Source organism: Amaranthus tricolor, chromosome 9, assembly GCF_026212465.1.
Source record: "Amaranthus tricolor cultivar Red isolate AtriRed21 chromosome 9, ASM2621246v1, whole genome shotgun sequence".
In the NCBI taxonomy this organism is placed as follows: domain Eukaryota; kingdom Viridiplantae; phylum Streptophyta; class Magnoliopsida; order Caryophyllales; family Amaranthaceae; genus Amaranthus; species Amaranthus tricolor.
Genome location: NC_080055.1, coordinates 29615604 through 29637219, shown reverse-complemented (window position 1 = coordinate 29637219; position 21616 = coordinate 29615604). Strand labels below are relative to the sequence as shown.

The window sequence follows — 21616 nt, the reverse complement described above, 5'->3', positions numbered from 1 at the left end:
TATTTGTTATACATTTAGAAGTTTCGTGGTAATATATTGTTGTAAATGGAATTTTTTTTGAATGAATAATAATTTTTTGTAGAATAATAACACATTATAATTTATTTTGTAATTATAATTCATGTAGAATAATAACACATTATAATTTATTTTGTAATTATAATTCATGTAGAATAATAACTCATTAATATTTTTTGAAATTTAATTTCTCACAGTATTACTAGTTTTTCTGCACTTCATCATTTGCTAATTTACTCTGCATTTTGTATATCAAATTTATTTAATCCTTCTTGACAATATCCTCAATATTGTTGTACTGGCTTCTGTTTGGATTGTTTATTGAAATGTAACAAGAATAGGGCTTGAAGATTTAAACTTTATCCCGAAATACACCCAAGAACAATGGTATGAAGACTCTTCATCAAAACAGCTATAATCAGTGAACTAGGAATGAAAACAATAAAGAGATAACTGCAGTTATAAACAAAGACACAGTCTTTTCGAGGCTCCCCCAACTTGGGCTACGTTCTCTTTGTTAACTAGCTTGATTGTTGGTATAAAAATCAATGAAGTTCAAAGAACTCAATACAATGGAGGATTACACTAGAAATGAGTGAGACAAGAAGAAAGTAGGCTATGTGTTTAGGTTTTAGGGTTATAATGGAATGATTAAGGTAGTGTAAGAGTGTAATAATCTTCTTTATATACTAGGAGGAGTGGAGGACAACACAAATGATTGTAGTAAGAGAGCCACATCACAAAAGAACATGATTAGGGTAGTGTAAATGTGTATCTCCTTGAAAGAGCACTATGTTTAGGCAACACTTACATGTCTCAACACCTTGTGCCTCCTCATACACCAACATGTACTCACCATGGTGCACTCAAGTCACTCACTCTAACAATCTCCCCTTGACTTGAGATCAACCAAGTTACTCATCTTCTAAGACACTTCAACTATTAACATTTCGACTTATACACCACATAATGCCCCAAAGAGCTTCACATCTGGCAAGGAGCTAACCAAGTTCACTCACAATGTGAACTTGTTGGCGGGCAAGACTTAGTCATCATATCGACGGGGTTATCCTAGGTACTTATCTTTGCCAATTTCAACCTCTTGTCAATTACATTTCGAATGAAGTTGTAAATTGTAATTTATATCAATGTGTTTGGTTCTCCTGTAAAAGATGTTTTTGTTCTTGGCCAAATTGTATGCACTTTGGCTATCACAATGAACATTCACCAAACTCATCTTAGGATAACTCACCTACTAGACCCTTAAGCCACTTTGTCTCTTGGAATGATTCGGCAATGACCATGAACTCCACTTTTGTTGTTGACATAGCGGTCACATCTTGAAGCGATAACTGTCAAATCATCGTCGATCCGCCCAAAGTAAACACATACCTTCAGTTATAATGGATTATGTCCAAATAGGTTGTTAGAGCATTCGCATTTTATATTTGTGTGAAATTATAGTAGGTGTTTGCAATATAGGACCATTCAAAAATGATTTTTTGTTATTACTAATAGATTCAACCAAAAGCTTAAATTGATGCATTAGCCCCATGATATGTTATATATTATACTCTATCAATTTCAAGGGTAAGGTTGCATTCATGTATCTATCGCGTAAACTCTGATTAGATAAGGGACGCTTAAAATTGTAGTAACGGCATGTTTTTTTGTTGATAAAACTTGATCCGTTTCACATTCTTGCTTGATATACTATGTAACGTGTGTAATGGAGTTTTCATAGAAAAAAACAATGCAACTTTGTAATGCAGAAAGGGGTCAAATGGTATGTGGATCCTGTCGCCGCCTCCTTTCATATCCTTTAGGTTCCAAGCATGTCGAATGCTCTTGCTGCAAGACTGTCAACTACGTGCTTGAAGGTTCGGTTTGTTTTTGCCATTGATTTCTCCTCAATGCTCATGCCACCTTTAAATTTCCAACTACAATTGATATATGGAAAACCTAATTGTATGTTTTTTAGAGCATCAAGTCGGGCAAGTGAAGTGCGAAAACTGTCGAGTGCTTCTGATGTACCCTTATGGTGCTCTCTCAGTTCGGTGTTGCTCCTGCTCGTCAGTCATCTACATTGGAGTATGCACTCCTTGCTCCTGCTCTTTAGTAATGTTGATGATCCTTGGATGAATGATTCATGTTGGTCTAGTGTTTTGTTTATGATTGATAGCTTTTAGTTGCTTGGTTATCCTCCTGATGGTTTTTGCCTAAAGCATATCATGTAGGGGAGAAATATTTTTTTTTATTATAGGGTAAGCTGAGGGAGGACAATCTAGTGAAAATCAAACTTAATATCTTATTTGGGAAATGTGTTACTTGCTCCAACTGAGGCTTCTTTGTACAAATTGTTGAGGTAGTGTCTACACTTGGTGAACTAGACTCATATGAAACTTAAGGTGGAGAGAGAGAACTAGAGATACTTTATAATCTACCAATTTTCCAATTTTCTTGTGTCTCTTTTTTAGAAGAAGGAAGAAGAAACTAACTATAAAGAAAGAAATATGGAGATTTAATGGAGCTGAAAGGTAAAAGAGGAAGAAGAAAGTAATGAAAGGTGTAAACTCGTTGTTAATGCAACAAAATGGTTACTTTTTACCGAAACAACCAGTTACCAAATTGCCTAACAGTGTTCTTGGTTAAGTGATCCATTAGTTGAAATTATTCAAGGTTAATCATAATTTGAGATTATTGTAGGAAAATCAATAAAAGGTTGAATTATTCTAGACAATTTTTCTTATATTGTTTTTGCATCATAATTATGTGAAATTGTAGATGATATTTGAAATTAAGAGCCCATCAAATGTCATTTTTTGTTACAAGGATAAAGTTGTGTACATCTGACATTAACATTTGACATTTAACGTGTTGTATTGTATGCTCCTGAATCAAAGTTCACTTATTCAATCCTCTCTTTGGTGTGTTTACAGGACCATAACAGGCGTCCTCCTCTGTCAGTACAACAGAGCCAAGCTTTTCGGCCCTTTGGTGTAATTCTATGAAACCCTATGTTTGTAACTCATTTTTATTTTTTCTCTTGATTTCAATTTATGCTCCTTTATATCTACATTACATTGAATTACCAAATATTAACGTGAAAGTAATCATGTTGCCAATTGTGGCATTATGTTTAGACTATTTTTAGTCCGTTGGATGAGAAAATTGAGATGTCATTTTCTTCACGACTATATAGCAATCAATTTTATGTTTCGAAATTTGATGTTGTCGATGATCAAAGAGTCTCGTTATACAATATGTCTGAATTTACAGAAAATGTGCCGTATTTAATATTCTTCTAAGATACGAAATGTTAACAACGTATTCACTAAACACCCAACAGTGGTCATGCCTGAATCGAACTAATTAGCTATATATATATATAATAGCATTGTCAAGTGTTTTCGTCCTTACTGCAAACCTAGGCTCGGGTTTTGCAACATATTAATCTTGTTAATTTTGTTTGAAGTTTTTTGTTTGAAGCAGTTTCAAATATGAATTCTAGAGACTTTCTCAGAAAGCTGGAAATTTTGTCACCCCGTACAATAAAGAGAAATAGATTCTTTAGAACTTCCTCATCAATTGGAATTTTGAAACAGTTTCAGGGTAATTTAGGACAATATTCTTCATTTCTATGAATGTGGCAATGATATATTGCGAAAGCTACAACCATCCTTATTCTTGATTTAGACCATATGAGCATATATAGAAACATAGGATGCCATTTTTTAGTTTGGTAAGTACATGCAACATTTGTTATAAGTAATAATTCCCTTTTGCTAGTTTGAATAATTAAGTAATATATTTCTTGTAGTTCCACCAAGGGCCATGTTAGGATGGATAAGAAGGAGACTTTGTGGATGTAAATTAAAAAATTAAGTGCTCGTTCACAAACACTGACATAGTCGGTGGCATTATTGTTTTTTTGACGCTAATAATAATAATAATAATAATAATAATGATAATAATAATAATAATATTATTATTATTATTATTTAGAGTACATTTAACCTTGTTCTAACCTTATTAACATGATTAAAACAAGTCCGTGACTTTGAATTAATATCAAAAAGAAAGTGGAGTGTTTTTAAGAAAAATAGACATTTAATAATAATAAAAAGATTAAATTATGAGATGGAACAAATTATTGATACTGATATGCTATAAAAGAACCTATATCATTATCTATGTAATCCAATCGAATTAATACGCTTTTAGTTTATTTGAATTTACTAGATGTATTTTTTTATTTTTGTCGTTCTTATTATTTTGTTATAGTTTTCCTAAATGATAATCACATATTTTCTCTTATAATTTCATTTACAAAAATTTATTTTATCTTTTTTATTATATCTATATATTTCTTTCATTTATTTGCTGTTTGTAATATTTTTCCACTAATCATATCAATAATCAAACAAATAACAAAATGACAATATAACTAACTTAACAGAGAGTTATAGAGTATGATTTATAATTTTTCCTTTCCAATAACTGTCCTTGGTTTTAAAATGGTGGTCTGTGTCTCGAACTTGTAAGGTTAAGTTTCTTAAATAGTTCAAGTCTTAATCGATTAATTGAATATCCAATAAATATTTATTTTTAAAAATAATTGGATGTTTGCACGAAAACGAAGGAATTATAACTCGACTCATGAAATATGAGTCAAGAACTAAACCGTAACTTTCAAATTTTTTAAAAAATCACTTGTTGACCAAGACCGTTGAATAGCGTAGTCATATTGTATCAACCCTAAACATTAATATCTCTTTTATGAACTCAATTGGCAAAATCAAAACGTAGAATGAGGATGGGCCAAAAATCTTACAGTAGTTATTTGATAATTCAATATATAAAAAAATTCAAAAACATAAAATGAATAAAAATTTGATTATGTTTGACCGTCTCTTATGTTTGCTGAGGTGATGAATTTTTAAAATTTTTTTATTTGCTATTGATAAAAGTGAATAAAAAATTTACTTTAAGATTGGATTGGAAAAAAAATTTTGAAAAATAAGTGTTAAGTTTGGGAATTGTAATTGTAAAATGAGCTTTATTTTTTCAAGTTTTCCAACTTTGCCACCTATGTTGCCATTATTGAATGCTTTATGTATTAGACTGTTCTATAATTGCTTTAAAAGAAAGCTTTATGCTTTTTTATTTTAACCAATGCGTGTTGCCACGTCTTTCACCTGACAAAACTTTTAATGTTTCTTTCGAATACTCTACACTTGTATAAAAACTCACTATCAACTGTCGTCGGCAAGAACTCACTTTTTCCAAAAATTTCTCCTTTTCCAAATTCATCTCCTAATTCTCTTTCTATCGATCTTCCATTTTACATCCGCCATTAAAGCTTCTTCTACCTTCAATTTGCAGGTTCGCTTTCTCTCTTCCAATTTTTTCATTTTCATTTCTGTCATTTTCTTTATCTCTCTATTAATTTGCATGTCTATTGTTTTTCAATCTTTAATTTTTCTTTCTAGGGTTTTTCTACTGTTTACTTTTAAGAAAAATCAGTTTATTTCTTGCAAGAATCTTACAATTGAATGGATTATGGATGTTGTTAATTCGTAGTTAGCATTCTTTAATGGTGGAGTTACCTTTCTTTAATTGAAGTTGAAATAAGTTAGCTGGTGTTTTGCTTTGATTTCCTTTCAAAATTACAATTATACATACTCCGTTCCCTTTTTATAAAGTGATTATTTGCCTGGAAGGAAATTTAGGCCCGGACATGCCTAGAATCTAGATTATGCCCCGAGTCATTTGAATTATAACTAAATTGTGTAACATACCACGGCAGAATGACTGTCAGGTAGGTTCTGCACACTACGTAGAGATGAGTGTTCATCCCACTCTATACTAATATCTTTGGTTCACCACTTATTCTTCCATTATCTCTACCCTTATCGCTGTAAATTACTCTGCTATATTACTTCTAGGATTGTTAGGGGAAGATGATCCAGATGATGAATGGCTTTATTTAGCAGAGGGAAAAAATGGATATTCATTTATGGGTTAATATATTCATACCCTGGCTAGGTATATTTTAGTACTCTTTCGTTTTCATTTGATGTTGCCAAGGAGTGTTCTTTGTAAGGAGAGAGAAACTTTCTATATTATGAAATGCACTTAAGATATTTAATATTGAACACATGCTTTGCAAACTGTGCAAAAAACAAATGAGATCATCAAATGGGAAAAGAGTGAGTATTAAACTGCATAATTTTGTCAGAAATTTCTAACTTGCAACCATTTGGGCAATGCATTTAATGTTTATCAATATTTATTGTAGAAATATATCATAACCCTTCATTTAAAAAATATTTGGTTTATGTGTTATTGTCACATCTAGCAGTTTCTTATGCAGATTATAATATTACAGAATAGTTAGAATGAGTTATTTTTATGAGTTTAGAGTTGACTAAGGATGTACATAGTGGATGTGCATTATTTTCCTATGGTTTTAGGAGGTAGTTTGATGGACATAGCGCTTAGTCATTTGGTATATGTGGGATATGAGAAACCCCAGTCAGAAATCCTTGCCAAATTCAACCATTGAATAAAAAATAGCAATCATGTTCATATTGCGTAAATACTTGAAATTTCAACATCAGATGCTTCCTAATAGAAGTAATTTGTTGATTTGAAAATTGAGAGTTTTGTTTTTGTTCTTTTATCTTAGCTTAGAAGTATTATCTTGAAATATTCAATTTATAAACTGTGTTTTTAATTGTACTTCTTTTATAGTCTGTTTATTTAAAATCTATTCTGTTTTTTTTTCTTTCCAATGAAGATTTGAACATAAATCAATTGTGCTACTATAGAAAGGAAAGCCTGATTACTAGTATTCCTAGTGCGAATTTGAGGCATTGGATGGACAAAATTATTCATTTCTTCTCTTACCTTGTCCTAAAAAACGTTTCTATTTTTGTGAGATGCTAGACTGTATGCACATGCAATACATTGAGAACACATAATGTTACCTAGATTCAATGAATTATCTGCCGGCATGGAGTACCTTTGCTTAGTGAGCAATTGTTTTGACTTTTGATTAATTTTATGCCTAAATAAGAGTCAACTGGTGTGGCTATTCTTAGCTGTTTGCGTATGAACAACCCATTTTCATTGATCCAACATGAGACGACTAAGTCAGGTCAATCAGAAATTTTTTCAATTTGTTTTTGATCAAACCTGTTTGCCGTTTGGACTTTTACTTGCATCATTTATTATGATTTTCCGGTAATGTTTGTTAATATTTGATATCGAGTTGGAAAATTGGAATATCCTCTCACCTTGCATGAAATACCGAAACTACCAAAATTCTTGGTGCTTTATCGTTCATGTCAGTGTATAATGATTAATGATGTTATCAGATATTAACATATAACTCCTCATTTGTTTAATCATACTTTTAAACTTTTGGCCAAGAAAACATTTTTTTGTTTTGGATTATAATGAACTATTCTAAAATGATTGATTAGATCATGCACATTTCGTATTTAAGTGAATTTTGAATATCATGATTGCAATTAAGAGTCAACAAAAACAGTTTCTTTGCTACCACCTAGGTACAGTAACAATTGTGGAGTAAGGTGAGAGTCACTTGATGACATTGGGTTAATGCCATGTTGTTGTATACTTTAACTCTTTTACTAATCAAATTTAATTGTTTACATAATAACTAGAACTGAAGTATGATCAAGTAATCATGCCTTTGGAGTTTTGAGGTTGAGGATTGGTTGGACGCAAAATTTTTTTCACCCTTGTCCCTTAGAATGGTTAGATGTGGCTTTGCAAAATTGCACCTTATTAGAGTGTATGGAAAGGGTTAAAGGAAAAGTTGCAATACAGGACTAGAAGTGCACAAGCTTTATCAGTTTCCTGGTCGAATGTAGTTTTATCTAAATATCCCCCTAGATATTGGGACAAAAATTGAGTTAGCAATCTAAAAGTACATATAGTACTGTATTTGCCAACTATTTAGAAAGTTCCTCTACCAATAAATTAGAAGGTTTGTCATGGTAATAGCAAATCTTAGTCATGGTCTGTTTTCAAGGTCATTATCCGTTCTTTATTTCAGAATCAGGGAGAGTTATCATTTGTGTATCAGTAATCGTTAACTGACTATTTCATGCTGCCCTTGATGCTGGGTAGCATGTGGTTGGTCCTGAACTTAAATTAGTTCCAGGTATCTTTGGTGGAAGAGTTATCCGTTTTTGCTTATGTAGCTTGGGGACAAAAGTGGCAAATTGCTGTGTCATTCAGCCTGTTCTTATCCATTCAGCTTGATTAGGACAAAGTGGTCCCTGGAGATTATTCTCCATCACATAACATAATTGAATACTATCATATTTGATATTTCTCATCTTATCTGCTTTGTGTCTTTGGATTAGCTTTATTTGGACTTTTAGTTCCCTTGAACAAAATCCAGCTAGGTTATGCCCTTTTGGGCCCTCTGATGTTTCTTCCTGATTTCACTGCGTAAATGATTGAAGTGTGTCATACATGCACTTATGTGCTCTTGCAAGTGGTTGCATTTTCTATTTATTTTCATCTAACATCTTCTTATAAGATCGAGTGTTAATGTGCAAGATATTTTCTTTCATTCTCTTATTGTCAAAAGTCATATATAGAGCTGAGTGAAATAATATAATTGTTATCAACGCTCTCTCACGTAGGTTTGTTTTATTATATGTAGCCAACTCATATTTTGGCATTAAAGCTTTTTGGAAATTATTGATGTATTCTCTTGATAGCAAAATTGAGATCCCTTCAACTCATTGTAGCCTCTCTATTGTGTCTTTCAGGTAACTGGTAGCGCGATTGTTAGCTGAAGGAAGCTACGGAATCCATGGCAGTCGAACAGCAGTTTACTCCAAAATGTAAATCTGATATAGCTGCTCCAAAAGAAGCCGACAATATGAATGGCTCTTTTGAGTGCAATATCTGCCTAGACTTTGCAAATGAGCCCGTAGTCACCCTTTGTGGGCACCTCTACTGCTGGCCGTGCATCTATAAGTGGTTTCTAGTGCAGAGTGCCTCTCTTCCCTCAGATGAGTTTCCACAATGCCCAGTTTGCAAGGCCGAAATTTCTCACACAACTGTGGTCCCACTATATGGCAGAGGTCAATCCCCGAACAACTCTGAGCATGAGGCGAAAGACTCCACCCAGGGTGTGGGCACACCTCCGAGACCGCCAGCTTGTGGGACCCGTGCATTATTGAATGCTGCATCTCAGCCTAACCACCAGCTTCCATACCGAAATCCTTATCAACCACCCTATGTTCACTCTTACACCCCACCTGAAGAACGAATCACTTCCTCCTCATCCTTCAATCAAACAAGTGCTGTTATGTTTGGGGAGATGGTCTATGCTAGAGTGTTCGGAAACTCGCAGAGATTGTATAATTATCCTAATTCCTATACTACAGTCGGGGACAGTAGCACAAGGTTAAGAAGACAAGAGATGCAGAACGACAAATCGTTGAGCAGAGTTTCGTTTTTCCTTGTATGTTGCGTTATTCTTTGCCTTTTCTTTTTCTGATTGTATCTACACTTCTGGGGTACCAGATCCTTATTTGTACCTTCTTGTATAGCTCGAAAAGGGTCAGTAGGATTACAAAGTTGACGCATCTACTAGAAATATCTTCGATGTTCGTGATTGTGAATTCAGAAAAATTTTCTGGTGATCCAGTTTTCAGTCATTTAGATCTATCTACAGTTATGTGATCACTTTCAGTCAATTAGCCAAATTTTACGATTAAACTTGTACCCAATTCGAAAACAACTACGTTATTTTTATATTATACACTAACATTCTTATTTTTTACACAATTTATTTATATCAGATCTTCAACACTTGAAGATAAATATAGCATTTATACATTTTATTTCTGAAATGTGACTATAAATATAGATTAGTTGAGTCTAACACTCGTATATATGCTTAAATCAGATAAGTTTTCGAGAACGCTTTATGCTTCACAGGTGATTTGTTGGGTTCAACTTCACAGACCACAAAACCACCATACTTCTCAGCTGCCTCGAAACAGTCGATAACACTCGAAATTCTTTGAGGATGAGCTTTAAACTGGTGAAGATCATCTGGCGCTTTTGATCCGTTTCGACGCTTTACTTCCTCTACCATCATGATAAACTCTTTTCTGACGCTTTTTGAAAGATGATTGTTGCTGCTAGAAAGCGTCATTTTCTATTGTTGGTTTCTTACCAAATTTGTATATTTTGAGTTTGGGTTTGTGTAATTGTGTTTAATGTTTATATGTTCTCTACTACTTGCATCACCTATATATATGATTTAGCTACATATTCTACTATTGGGTAATTCTTTGATGCTAATGCACTGCTACAAATGGGATCTAAAAAGTAAAATTTTATATTTTAAATTTTACAAAAGGTGAAATTTATAAATAAAAAACTCTAAAAGGTGAAAGTGTTCTTTTCTCAAATGTATCATTATTTAAAGAACGATTAAAACGCAAGTTAATATTTCTAAATAACTAAAGACTTTTTTATTATTATTTATTAGACTATGATAAATTATATTAAAATAACATATTATATCATGTACGTGTACTTTATATTTATGTGAAGTCGCAAATGACGTAAAATATTGAATTAATTGAAAACGAAATTTGTATTATTACCAGGTAAGGTCGTCTATCCAACCCTCAAACCTCATCTAGCTAGAAGCCTTTAATGATATTGAAAAATTAAACTGTTGTAAATGATTTCTAAAAATATATAATTATTTCTAATTAATCGTCAACAGTCCCGAACTTAATTATTAATTAAGTTTGATGATTTTTTTTCATTTAATTTATTATAGCGGTTAAATTTATAAGGCAATTACTATTGGAGCAGAAACTAAAATGTTAAATTTAATATTACATAATGTGATTTTTTTGTAATAATGGTGTTCTGCGAGTTACTAGGTGGTTATCAAAGTGCCATTTATACTAAAATTAATTTTTAAATTGAGAAATTCATATCACTTACCTACTTTTTTATATTGTGCTTTTTTAACCACAAGTCCTTTATTCTTGAATTTGCTCAGATAAAATTATTGTCTGTGTTGGCTTGCCTGACCTTTATAAAAAAGGCTAAATTCGATAAACATTTTTGAATCTATTTGATTGTTGGGACTTAGGACTTAGGAGTTTTGACAAATGTTCTAAATTTAATGAGCTATGTTTTGAGAGATTTCTTTGGGAAAGACAACCTCAAAATAAATTATATTAGTTTGACTTTTTCAATCTAATCTATATATAAGGAGCATCTCACAGTGAAACCGTCTCACACAAAAATATGTGAAATTTAACTGGTTTAATTACAAAAGTTTACGTACACTGTTTTGTATTTTTATAAAGGTAAACTAGAGAATCCATACGGCTAAGGGGTGAGGAACTTTAATTATCCTTCTCTTAGGTAATAATAATTGAACCCTAGTCACAAGCATGAGAAAAAAAACCCTCAACATTTAAGCTAAACCAAGATACATGTATTCATTTTTAATACTCTCTTCTATTCCTCTTATGTGTCCCATTTCCTTTTTGGGTCAAGTCACACTAATTGTTCCATTTCCATTTTTAATATGGTTTTTTTTACCTTTATACCCTTAGAAGTTTATCTTATTCTCAATTATATCCTCCATTACTCATATTAATTTCCCTCCCTTATAATTAATCAACAACATCTAAAATCTAATTAACACACCCTCCCATTAATCATTCCCTCCCTCTTTAACCCTAAAACCTACCCATTCCCATTTGGTTTTTCGTCTACATCATATCAGAACCCTAGATCTGGGTTTTTTTGTTCTTCATCTCTTTGTTCTTTAAGAACCCTAGATCTGGTTGAACGTCTTCTTCATATCGCACTAGTGGTCTTCTCCCTCTTCTTTTGTGCTTTCGTGTTCTTCTATCTCTTCTCATGGAAAATCGTAAGTCTCCTCTACAATCACCCCTGAAGAACCCTAAGTCTCCTTTGAACTCACCCCTGAAGAACAAGAACTCGCCATTGAAGTCACCCCTGAAAAATCCTAACTCGCCTAGTTCTTCACATATGAGAATCTCCAAAGCTCCTTACAAATCGGGTTCTAAGATTGAGTTTAAGGGTTTTAATGATGGAAATCCTAGATCTGGGCTATCATCCTAAATAGGGAAGACAACTTGACTTTGAGGGTGAACCCATTTACACACCTGAGCCTGAAATGTATCCTGATCGTGAATATTCTTCCGCTGATGCTGTATTTTCGAATACTGATTATGAAGAAGAGGATTGGCTTGATAAGCTTGGTCCTTTCTCAAGTGAGTTTGTGTTCTTGTGGGTGCATGTTGGTATTAACTGATGATGATTGTTTATTAAGTCGTTTTTTTGATGCATTTTTTTCCTTTGCTCAGTGAACTTCGAGTGAGAGCAATATTTAGCCACCTAAAATCGAACATACGGGGTTTGGATTGTTTTCCAACATTTTAAGCGCAGAGATGTTCGATTTCAACTCAATGATTTGAAAAAAAAATTGTCTAATTTACTTGAGAGTACTGCAAACAACCAATTTTCATTTATCTATATATGAATACAAACGTTTCATTTTAAACAACATAAACGTTTTACATTGTTGTTTAGATCTGAAACATCTCATGTTTAAGATCCCAAAAATATGTCCAAAATCAAAAGGAGTCTCATTTGAAACTTGTTGCTATGTTTATGTGCTGTTGTTCATCTGTTGCTTGTTTGTGTGTTGTTGTTCATCAGTTTCTGTGTTGTTGGTTTTTCATTACTGCTCCCAAAAGTAACTAATGTTTGAAATGTTCACATTGATTGTTGTTGTGTTGTTGTTAGTTGTGCATACACCTAAAAATAAGTGATGTTCTATTATATGGCCCAAAAGTAAGATCACCTTTCCATCATTCTTGTTGTTGACCTTCTTGATTAGACAGCTGGCTTGTTGTCCCCATGTGAACGTTCTCATTGACTTGCACAGTCCCTTGTTCAATGCCCCCTGCATAACCAATCAATTCCACTAACTGATTCATTGTTTTTGAACTTAGTTTTGTGAATAAATGTTGAAGTGAATCAACAACCAATTGTTTGTCAATACTGAGGTAATCTGGTAAAGTGTCTTCCCTTGCTGCCTTTGTTTTGTTCATGTAAGGAATGTGATAGTCGAATCCTCCTTGTCTTTTCATCACCTCTATCATACATGCTTGTAATGTGATGAATACAAACTTAAGACACTGTGGACTTAGATTCTCAAAAGCATTTTTCACATCTCTAAGTAACTGTGTTACATTGTAAGCAGCTTTTTGATACTATAAAGCTTAAATGGATCTAAAAAAACCTAAATCTAGTACATTCATGTCAGGGGAATTTGATGGTTGTTGAACTAGTTGAATGTAGAACCCATCTTTCATTGCCTCTTCTAAAAATTCTCTGTCATTATGTGCTATATGTGGTTTGGCATTGTCTTGTTGAATGTAAATATCCTTTGACAATCCTTCAGGCCATTTTTCTCTTATGGTTGGCAGCACATTAGTGATAAGCATTGCTCTAATGTGTTCTTTCATGATTGATTGTATTAGTTTTGTTTCCAACTCCCCCCTTTTCTTGTTCTTGGAGCTTTTTTTTGCTGGCTCTTGTGTAATAAATGGCCAAATGCCTATCTTACCATCAAAAAAAATATCACCATCAGTTGTAAATATTGGCTTTGCAACAGCACACATAAACATGATTTTTGGAATGAACCTCTTTGATTGACACTCTCTATGTGGTTCTACTTCACCCGGAGCTAGATAATAAGTCTGTGTCTCTCGGGTTAGATAGAAGTGTTTTTCATCTATGTGAACAACGTTAGTGTATGGCTTAAACTTGAATGCATCATTATGTTCATCATATTCACATTTAGATAACGCAAAACTTAACCTGTGTAGCTTGTTATTCTCATTCAAAGTTGGTTTGATCGCGTTTGTGTGCTTCCTTATGACTCTGCTCTTCTTCCATCTACATACTGTGGTCTGTGACACCCCCATCTGATTAGCAATTGAATGTTGAGTACATTTGAGTTCATATTTGATGGCCTTAAATTTTTCTTTATCAAATTCGATTTTTTTTGGTGCATCTCTTCCTACTCTCTTGCTGTTGAGGTTAATAACTGTGCTGTTATTCCTGATTTGCTTCTTCACTTCATTCCACAATCATGTGATTGCTTTCCTACACACTTGAAACTCTGTGGCAAGTGCATTGATTGTGCCTAGCACTGGTTTGTCCTTCTTATTTAATGCTAAAAGTAACCTTTGTATTATTTGGGTTCTTTGTTGTGTAGTTAGGTTTTTTGAAGGAGCCATTTTTTTTTGTTGGATGAGTAATTAATGACTTATGTTTGGTGTATTTATTGCCTCTGATGTGGTCTGTTGTGCTGAGAATTATGTTTTGGCTGAAGAATTAGGATGAATTCTGTGTTTTTTGTATTGATTTTCTTAGAATTACAATCCTAATATATATACAAACTCTTATGAGCCAATTAGAGAAATGCCTTGGACAATCAGAAATTTCCCTAAATACATTTGGCTAATCTAAGTAATTAAAATATTTACTGATTTATATTATTCCAGAATATATTTCCACACTCCCCCTCAAGTTAGGTTATGGGATTCCCAACACCTAACTTGGTCAAAGTAGTTTCGAAAACTTCAGCGGAAACGGCCTTTGTGAGAATGTCAGCTAACTGATCCTCTGATCTCACATGTGGAATGCTGATGATTTCCTTCTCGAGTTTTTCCTTTATGAAATGTATGTCAACCTCCACGTGCTTTGTTCGATCATGCTGCACCGGGTTCTCTGATATATCAATAGCTGCTTTATTATCACAGAATAACTTGCACGCTCCTGTTGGTGGAAAGCCAAGTTCGTATAAGAGTTTTCTTAGCCATAGAATCTCTGTTATTCCTTTTACTACCCCTCTGAACTCTGCTTCTGCACTTGATAAAGCGACTACTTTCTGTTTCTTACTCCTCCAAGTAACCAAGTTACCCCCTACAAGGGTGAAGTATCCAGACGTAGATTTCCTGCTGTCTCGATCTCCTGCCCAGTCAGCATCTGTGCAGGCAACAAGGTCAAGATGATGATTTTTACCGTAGAAGACTCCTCTATCACTTGTGCCTTTCAAGTATCTCAAAATTCTTATCACTGCTTCCATGTGTGGATTTTGTGGTAAGTGCATGAATCGACTTACAACCCCAACTGCATATGATATGTCAGGTCTAGTGTGGGATAGATAGATCAATTTTCCTACCAGTTTCTGATACTTTTCCCTGTCAGCTGGTTCTCCTCCAGGTGTTGTCTGCAGTCTGTGATTAGCAACAATTGGTGTTTCTGCTGGTTTGCAATCAAGCATGCCAACTTCTGCTAACAAATCTAGGACATATTTCTTTTGATTGATGAAGATTCCCTTCTTGGATCGCAAAACTTCTATACCAAGGAAGTATTTTAAGTTCCCCAAATCCTTCATCTCAAATACCATGAAAAGTTTCTTCTTGAGCTCTTTTATCTCCCTTTCATTGTTCCCGGTTATTACCATATCATCCACATAAATGATGAGACATGTTATCTGACTACCGTGTTTCTTTAGGAATAGGGTATGATCGGAATGACTTTGTTCATAGCCAAATTTCTTCATTGCTGAGGTAAACTTACCAAACCAAGCTCTCGGAGACTGTTTCAAGCCATACAACGCCTTTCTGAGTCTGCATCCTTCTCCTGTAGCAAATTCATCTGAAAAACCTGGCGGGGCATGCATATACACTTCCTCTTCGATCTCTCCATGTAGGAAGGTGTTCTTCACATCAAACTGGTATAGAGGCCAATCTTTATTTGCAGCTATGGAGAAAATGACTCTGATAGTATCTATTTTGGCAACCGGTGAGAAGGTTTCGGAGTAATCAATCCCGTAAGTTTGTGTATACCCCTTTGCCACAAGACGAGCCTTGTATCTCTCAATAGTACCATCTGCACAATACTTTATTGTAAAAACCCATTTACAGCCTACCGGTTTCTTTCCTTCTGGTAGCATACACTTCTCCCATGTGCTGTTTTTCTTTAAAGCCGAGATCTCATCTACCATAGCCTCTTGGAGAGTTTCTTCAGTATTTTTAGGCAGGGAGCTTGAGTATAGGCTGGTTTGGAATGCAACAGCTGTTTGTGCCAAGTTACTCGTCTCCCGGTTAATAGGGTATCGAGATCTCTGCGATTCGAACTCTGGATCATACCTTCTTGGAGGAATACCCCTTTTGCTCCTTGGGGGTAATTGGTATCTGCAGGGTGAATTAACAATACCAGATATATCATCATTAGTTTGAGGTTCAGGTTCAGTTAATACCTCTTGAGGCTCACAGGCAACCTCTTGATCATGGGATGTTTCAGACACGGTAGGAAGGGGCTGGGAAGGAAGCAAAACTATGTTTTCCGTAGCAATGTCTGTGGGATTACCTACTTGCTCTTTGGGATTCAAATCATCAATTACAGAATATGTAAGCCAGCTCAAGTCATCACATGTAGTCTCCCCCTGAGGACGAAGCGGAGAGTAGAAATAGGAATGCTCAAAAAAATCACAATCCAGTGTAGTATACATCTTATTCTGAGTTGGATTAAAGCAGCGGTATCCCTTCTGATTAGTTCCATAGCCCAAAAAAATACACTTAACATCCCGGGGTTCAAGTTTGGTTCGAGTAGGTTTGGGTAGATGGACATACACAACACACCCAAAAACCCGAGGAGGTAAGGAGTGGAAAGATGGGATAGTAGTGTGGGTATGAAGGACTTCCAAGGGGGTTCTGAAGTTAAGGATTTTGGAGGGTAGTCGATTGGTGAGATAGGTAGCAGAGGCAATGGCTTCGGGCCAAAAATACGGTGGGACATGGGCTTCAAACATAAGGGCTCGACTTATTTCAAGAAGAGTACGAATTTTCCTTTCAGCTATGCCATTTTGTTGGGGTGTGTGGGAACAAGAAGTTTGGTGGAGGAGGCCATGGGTGGTAAAGAAATTTGTCATGTGTTGGTTCATGTATTCCCCCCCCCCCCCCCCATTATCTGAGCGGAGTATTTTAGGCTTAGCATCAAATTGCGTGACAATCATATTATAAAACTTGACAAAGACATCAAACACCTCAGATTTGTGTTTCAAGAAATATATCCAACACATTCTAGTACAATCATCAATAAATGAAACAAAATATGAATAGCTGTGTTTTCCAAACACAGGAGCAGGGCCCCAAACATCAGAATGTATTAAAACAAATGGTTCATTACTACGAGTAAAACTAGGAGGATAAGAATGTTTGTGACTTTTTGCAAGAACACATGCTTCACAGTCCAAGACTACAGTACTTTTAGCTAATGACGGAAAAAGACGTTTTAGATACCCCAAAGATGGATGACCCAGACGTCGATGCCAAGTCCGTAACTGATGATTAGGGAATCCATGAGCAAGCAAAGTGTGACCCTTTTGAATCGCCTCGTCCACATAGTATAAGCCATCTCGTTCAGTACCATGCCCAATAATCCTCCCGGTCTGAGTATCCTGTACAACACAATCAGAAGAAGTCATAAGCACAGTACAATTTAATTCCCGAGTCAATTGACTAATAGATAATAGCTTATGAGATAAGTCAGGAATTAGAAGAAAATTATTTAATTTTAGAGACGGAGAGATAGAAACGGGCCCAGAGTGATCAACGTTCACACATTCCCCATTTGCCGTCTGGACATAGGTGCGGGTTTTCGGATGGGTAAATAGGAGATCATGAGGGTCAAATGTCATAGTATCCGTGGCCCCACAATCAAATATCCACTTAGACGAAACCGGTTTACACATCAAGCTAACCCCTTTTTGTGTTTTTTTGTGGGCTTTGGGGTAGTGGGCTGGTTGGGAGTTTTGGGCCGGTTGGGTTGTGGGTTTTAGGGTTTCTTTTAGGGCTAGGGTAAGGGGACTATAAAAGGTCCCCTTTTGGAAGGTTTTTAAATGCTTCCCTTCTCCTTCTCTCTTTTCTGGGCCGTTTTCTCCTTCCCTTGCAATTTGTTCACCTGTATCGCCATTTTCACCATCCTTGCCTTTCATGCTTTGGGTTGGTTCATCAGGTATATCAGAGATGTGAGGAGCGCTGGTGGCCATGTTAGCCTTGCCGCCGGTTCTGTTGATCGGGGCCTTGGTGGCGGCTTTACGCTGCCGGTGTTCCTCCCACCACTCTGGGTAGCCGATAATTTTAAAGCAACCTTCCTTAGTGTGTCGGCTTCCTCCACAGTGGCTACACTTCAGGTAAGTTTTGTCCTCCATGTCACGCCGGAATGAAGGATTTGACCGGTGGTGTTTAACGGCCAACCCACTTCCGATCTCTGAGGGATTATTTCCCAATGATGAAGCGTGAGTCATGATACCACGCCTTGAAATTTCTCGTCTGATTGTTGCATATGCTGTTTCTACTGTTGGTAATGGTTCTTGATTCAATAGATCCCTCTTTTCTTTGTCAAAGGTTTCGTTAATTCCGGCCAAGAACTGGAATAAACGTTGCTTTTGTATGTATGTGTTAAAAATTGTGATGTCCTCAGCATGTACCATAGGATTCGGTTGCCGTCGATCAATTTCTTTCCAGATCATAGTTAATTTTCCATAAAAGATTTCCAGAGGATCTTGGTTTTGTTTGATACTGTTGGCCTGAGAACTCAGATCAAATATTTGGAGTTCGTCCCTACCACTGTTCAAAAGAACTTCAATTCCTTTCCATAAGTCCCTTGCAATGGTGTAATTTAAGAATTGGTTTACTAGATCCGTATCAATGTTCGAGATAATCCATGAGAGAACAATTGAGTCCTTTTGCTTCCAAGTCTTATAATTTGAATCTGTGATACTGGGGGGATCGTCGATGATGTGACTGAGACGTCCCCTGCATTCTAGGGCTATTTGCATCATTTTACACCAAGTTGTGTAATTTTGATAGTTTAATTTTTCGGCTAATTTTAAGTCTGGGGAAATGGTTTCAAGGTTTGTGTTTGGTTTTTGCATCTGCTGGAACAGCCTGAACATGTGTTCCATTTGTTCCATGGTTACAATTTGGTTTGGGTTTGTTTCTGCCATTGTTACAGGTAAGTTTTTAGGGTAGATGATGATAACCAATGGTGTTGCCAGTCCCGGAAAACACCTTCGGCTCTGATACCATGAAGAATTAGGATGAATTCTGTGTTTTTTGTATTGATTTTCTTAGAATTACAATCCTAATATATATACAAACTCTTATGAGCCAATTAGAGAAATGCCTTGGACAATCAGAAATTTCCCTAAATACATTTGGCTAATCTAAGTAATTAAAATATTTACTGATTTATATTATTCCAGAATATATTTCCACATTGGCGCCTAAATTAATTCATGAAATGTTGTGGTGTGTTTGTTCTTCATGCTACTGTGTTGGCGCCAACATTTCATTTTGGGTTATTTCATCTTATTGGCGGCAGTTTCTGATTCACTTTAATTTTTTGGACATTTTAATTTGGGTTTCTAAACCATTTTAGGTACTGTGATGAAATTTTTAGTTGAAAATTTGGTTGTTTACAAATCGGTGGCTATTTATGAAATTAATAATGCGTCATTTTTGGTAATTTTGGAAAACTGAAGTCAATGATCGTAAAAAAATCTGCACTCACATGATCAGTTAACGACTGCAACTACACCGAGGCCGTCGAAGAATTGAGAAGGCTAGCTCAAATACCGTAATGCTTCTATGTAATTTAATTTAGTACTCCGAAAAATTTATGTAATTTCGAACAATTATTGTACATGTAGGACTTATTTATGTAATTTCGGTTTTAAGTAGACGGGCGATGTACTTTTTAGTGTTGAACTGAAAAAAATTTCCGACCATTGATGTTAAAAAAATTCAGCTCTTAGATTTGGTTAAAAAGTTCTAGAAATTTGTGGGAATCATTAATTCATTAATCTTTGCAATTAAAAACTCATAATATCACTTTCTCTCCTACCCTTAGGGTCTCGTTTTGACTCCTTAAAATCCGTAAAAAGTCAAATGGGACTCCTAAGAGAAATAGGAAGGAGTATGATTTTTATTTTAATAAGTATAAATTAGTCAATTTTTAATAAGTCTAGTTTAATTTTAGTAATAGTTCTATTTCTCTCTAATAAATAATATTCAATAAAATAAAAACATATGTAGTAAAAATTAATTTGAATTAGTAAAACTTTTTTTTTTGAGATATGAATTAGAAAAAACTTAAGTATAATCAAATTGTAGAATCAAAAACAATATTCAAAAGGGTATAATAGTAGTATTCTTATTATTATTATTATTATTATATTTTTCGTATAGTTGATCACGAATATTCTATGGTTGCTTACTTTTCTAATAGTAATATTACGAGAAAGAATAATATATACTCAATATTCCATTTAAGAATATTAATAACAATAAAAATACAACTTTAAATGGTAGCAATTGCAGCAATATGAATAGTAGTATTTGATAAAAAAAATTAAAACAAAGCAATGGGAGTATTAAGATTTGAGAGCACATAGTAGTGGATGTTATCTTGGAAAGATTTCATTTGTTAAGTGTCCATCTTATGATCTTCTCAATAATGTGCAAATCTTGACATTGCAACCTAATATACTATTGCTAATTGAGTGACTAACATACACTCATTATTGTTATTATAACATTTAGAGGAGGTTCTGAGCATATTTAACATATTTGATTATATTAGGCAACGAAAAATTGGAGCCTCAATATTAAATTATGTAGTATATATTAGATGTTTAAAGATATAAAATTGTTTTAAAATATCATAATTTTTGAAATTGTAAAGAACCTTCAAAGAATTTTTTAAATTTTTGCTCCACCCTTGATAAGACTAAGACATAGTTTATTTATCTAATTCAATTTGACTTTTTATTAAATTGATTATAACTAATTTTTACTGATTGATACTAATTTTTCAATTAATTTTTACTGATTAAAACTAATTTTTAATGATTATCAATACTTTTTATTGATTGATACTGATTTTTGTTGATTAAAACTAATTTTACTAATTGTAAACGATTTTAGTTATAAATTATAATTGAGTTTTATAGATTACAACTGATTTATTGATTATTATCCATTTTTACTGATTAAAACTAATTTTTACTAATTTAAAATTTTTTTTGCAGATTATTATTTTTTTAAAGGTAAACCAAATAGGAACTAATTATATATTAAAAAAAAATTTACCATTGCCTAAATAGGCATCGGTTATGATTTCAAAATTATTATATGGTTCGTCATTTAATTGCACGGCTTTTAACATAAGGCTACACGTACACGAAAAGTATACTACCTAACATAATGTTAGTCGAGTGGAACTATGATCTTATTTTATTCGAAGTAAATATTTTTTTTTTTTTAAAAAAATACTGAATTTGATTTTGATTTTGCTTTATTTTTTTCTTTTAACCTACAATATAATAATAATAAAAAAAAGCTATTAAGCGACTACAAAGTCTTATCGATTCAAGTGTTTATGAAGGTGG

At 34.1% G+C, this 21616-nt stretch overlaps 2 protein-coding genes across 5 annotated transcripts; one reads left to right on the top strand and one right to left on the bottom strand.

Annotated features, from left to right (window-relative positions):
* Positions 1 to 5170: 5170 nt before the first annotated feature.
* LOC130823588 (E3 ubiquitin-protein ligase RMA1H1-like) lies at positions 5171 to 10312 on the top strand. 4 transcript variants are annotated; one of them, XM_057688252.1, is made up of 2 exons: positions 5171 to 5403; positions 8835 to 10312. In XM_057688252.1, exon 2 carries the CDS (start codon positions 8879 to 8881, stop codon positions 9569 to 9571), a length of 693 nt encoding a protein of 230 aa, XP_057544235.1. In that variant the 5' UTR covers positions 5171 to 5403; positions 8835 to 8878; the 3' UTR covers positions 9572 to 10312. The 4 variants fall into 4 exon arrangements, with proteins under 4 accessions (XP_057544235.1, XP_057544234.1, XP_057544236.1 ...); XM_057688251.1 differs by lacking the exon at positions 5171 to 5403 and adding an exon at positions 5446 to 8705; XM_057688253.1 differs by lacking the exon at positions 5171 to 5403 and adding an exon at positions 5511 to 6066.
* Positions 10313 to 12953: 2641 nt separating this feature from the next.
* Positions 12954 to 14390, bottom strand: LOC130823481 (uncharacterized). Its single transcript, XM_057688097.1, has 3 exons — positions 14265 to 14390; positions 13401 to 14075; positions 12954 to 13328 (listed from the first exon to the last, which is right to left on the bottom strand). The coding sequence occupies exons 1-3, from the start codon at positions 14388 to 14390 to the stop codon at positions 12954 to 12956; spliced, it is 1176 nt and encodes a 391-aa protein (XP_057544080.1).
* Positions 14391 to 21616: the final 7226 nt, after the last annotated feature.

What these genes read in the sequence shown, in the direction of transcription:
- LOC130823588 (XM_057688252.1), top strand. Translation starts at nt 8,879, where the DNA reads ATGGCAGTCGAACAGCAGTTTACTCCAAAATGTAAATCTGATATAGCT.
- LOC130823481 (XM_057688097.1), bottom strand. Translation starts at nt 14,390, where the DNA reads ATGGCTCCTTCAAAAAACCTAACTACACAACAAAGAACCCAAATAATA. An exon ending in CACTTGCCACAGAGTTTCAA is followed by an intron (nt 14,076 to 14,264) that starts GTGTGTAGGAAA and finishes ATTGCTAATCAG; the next exon opens with ATGGGGGTGTCACAGACCAC. An exon ending in CAAATTCCCCTGACATGAAT is followed by an intron (nt 13,329 to 13,400) that starts GTACTAGATTTA and finishes AATGTAACACAG; the next exon opens with TTACTTAGAGATGTGAAAAA.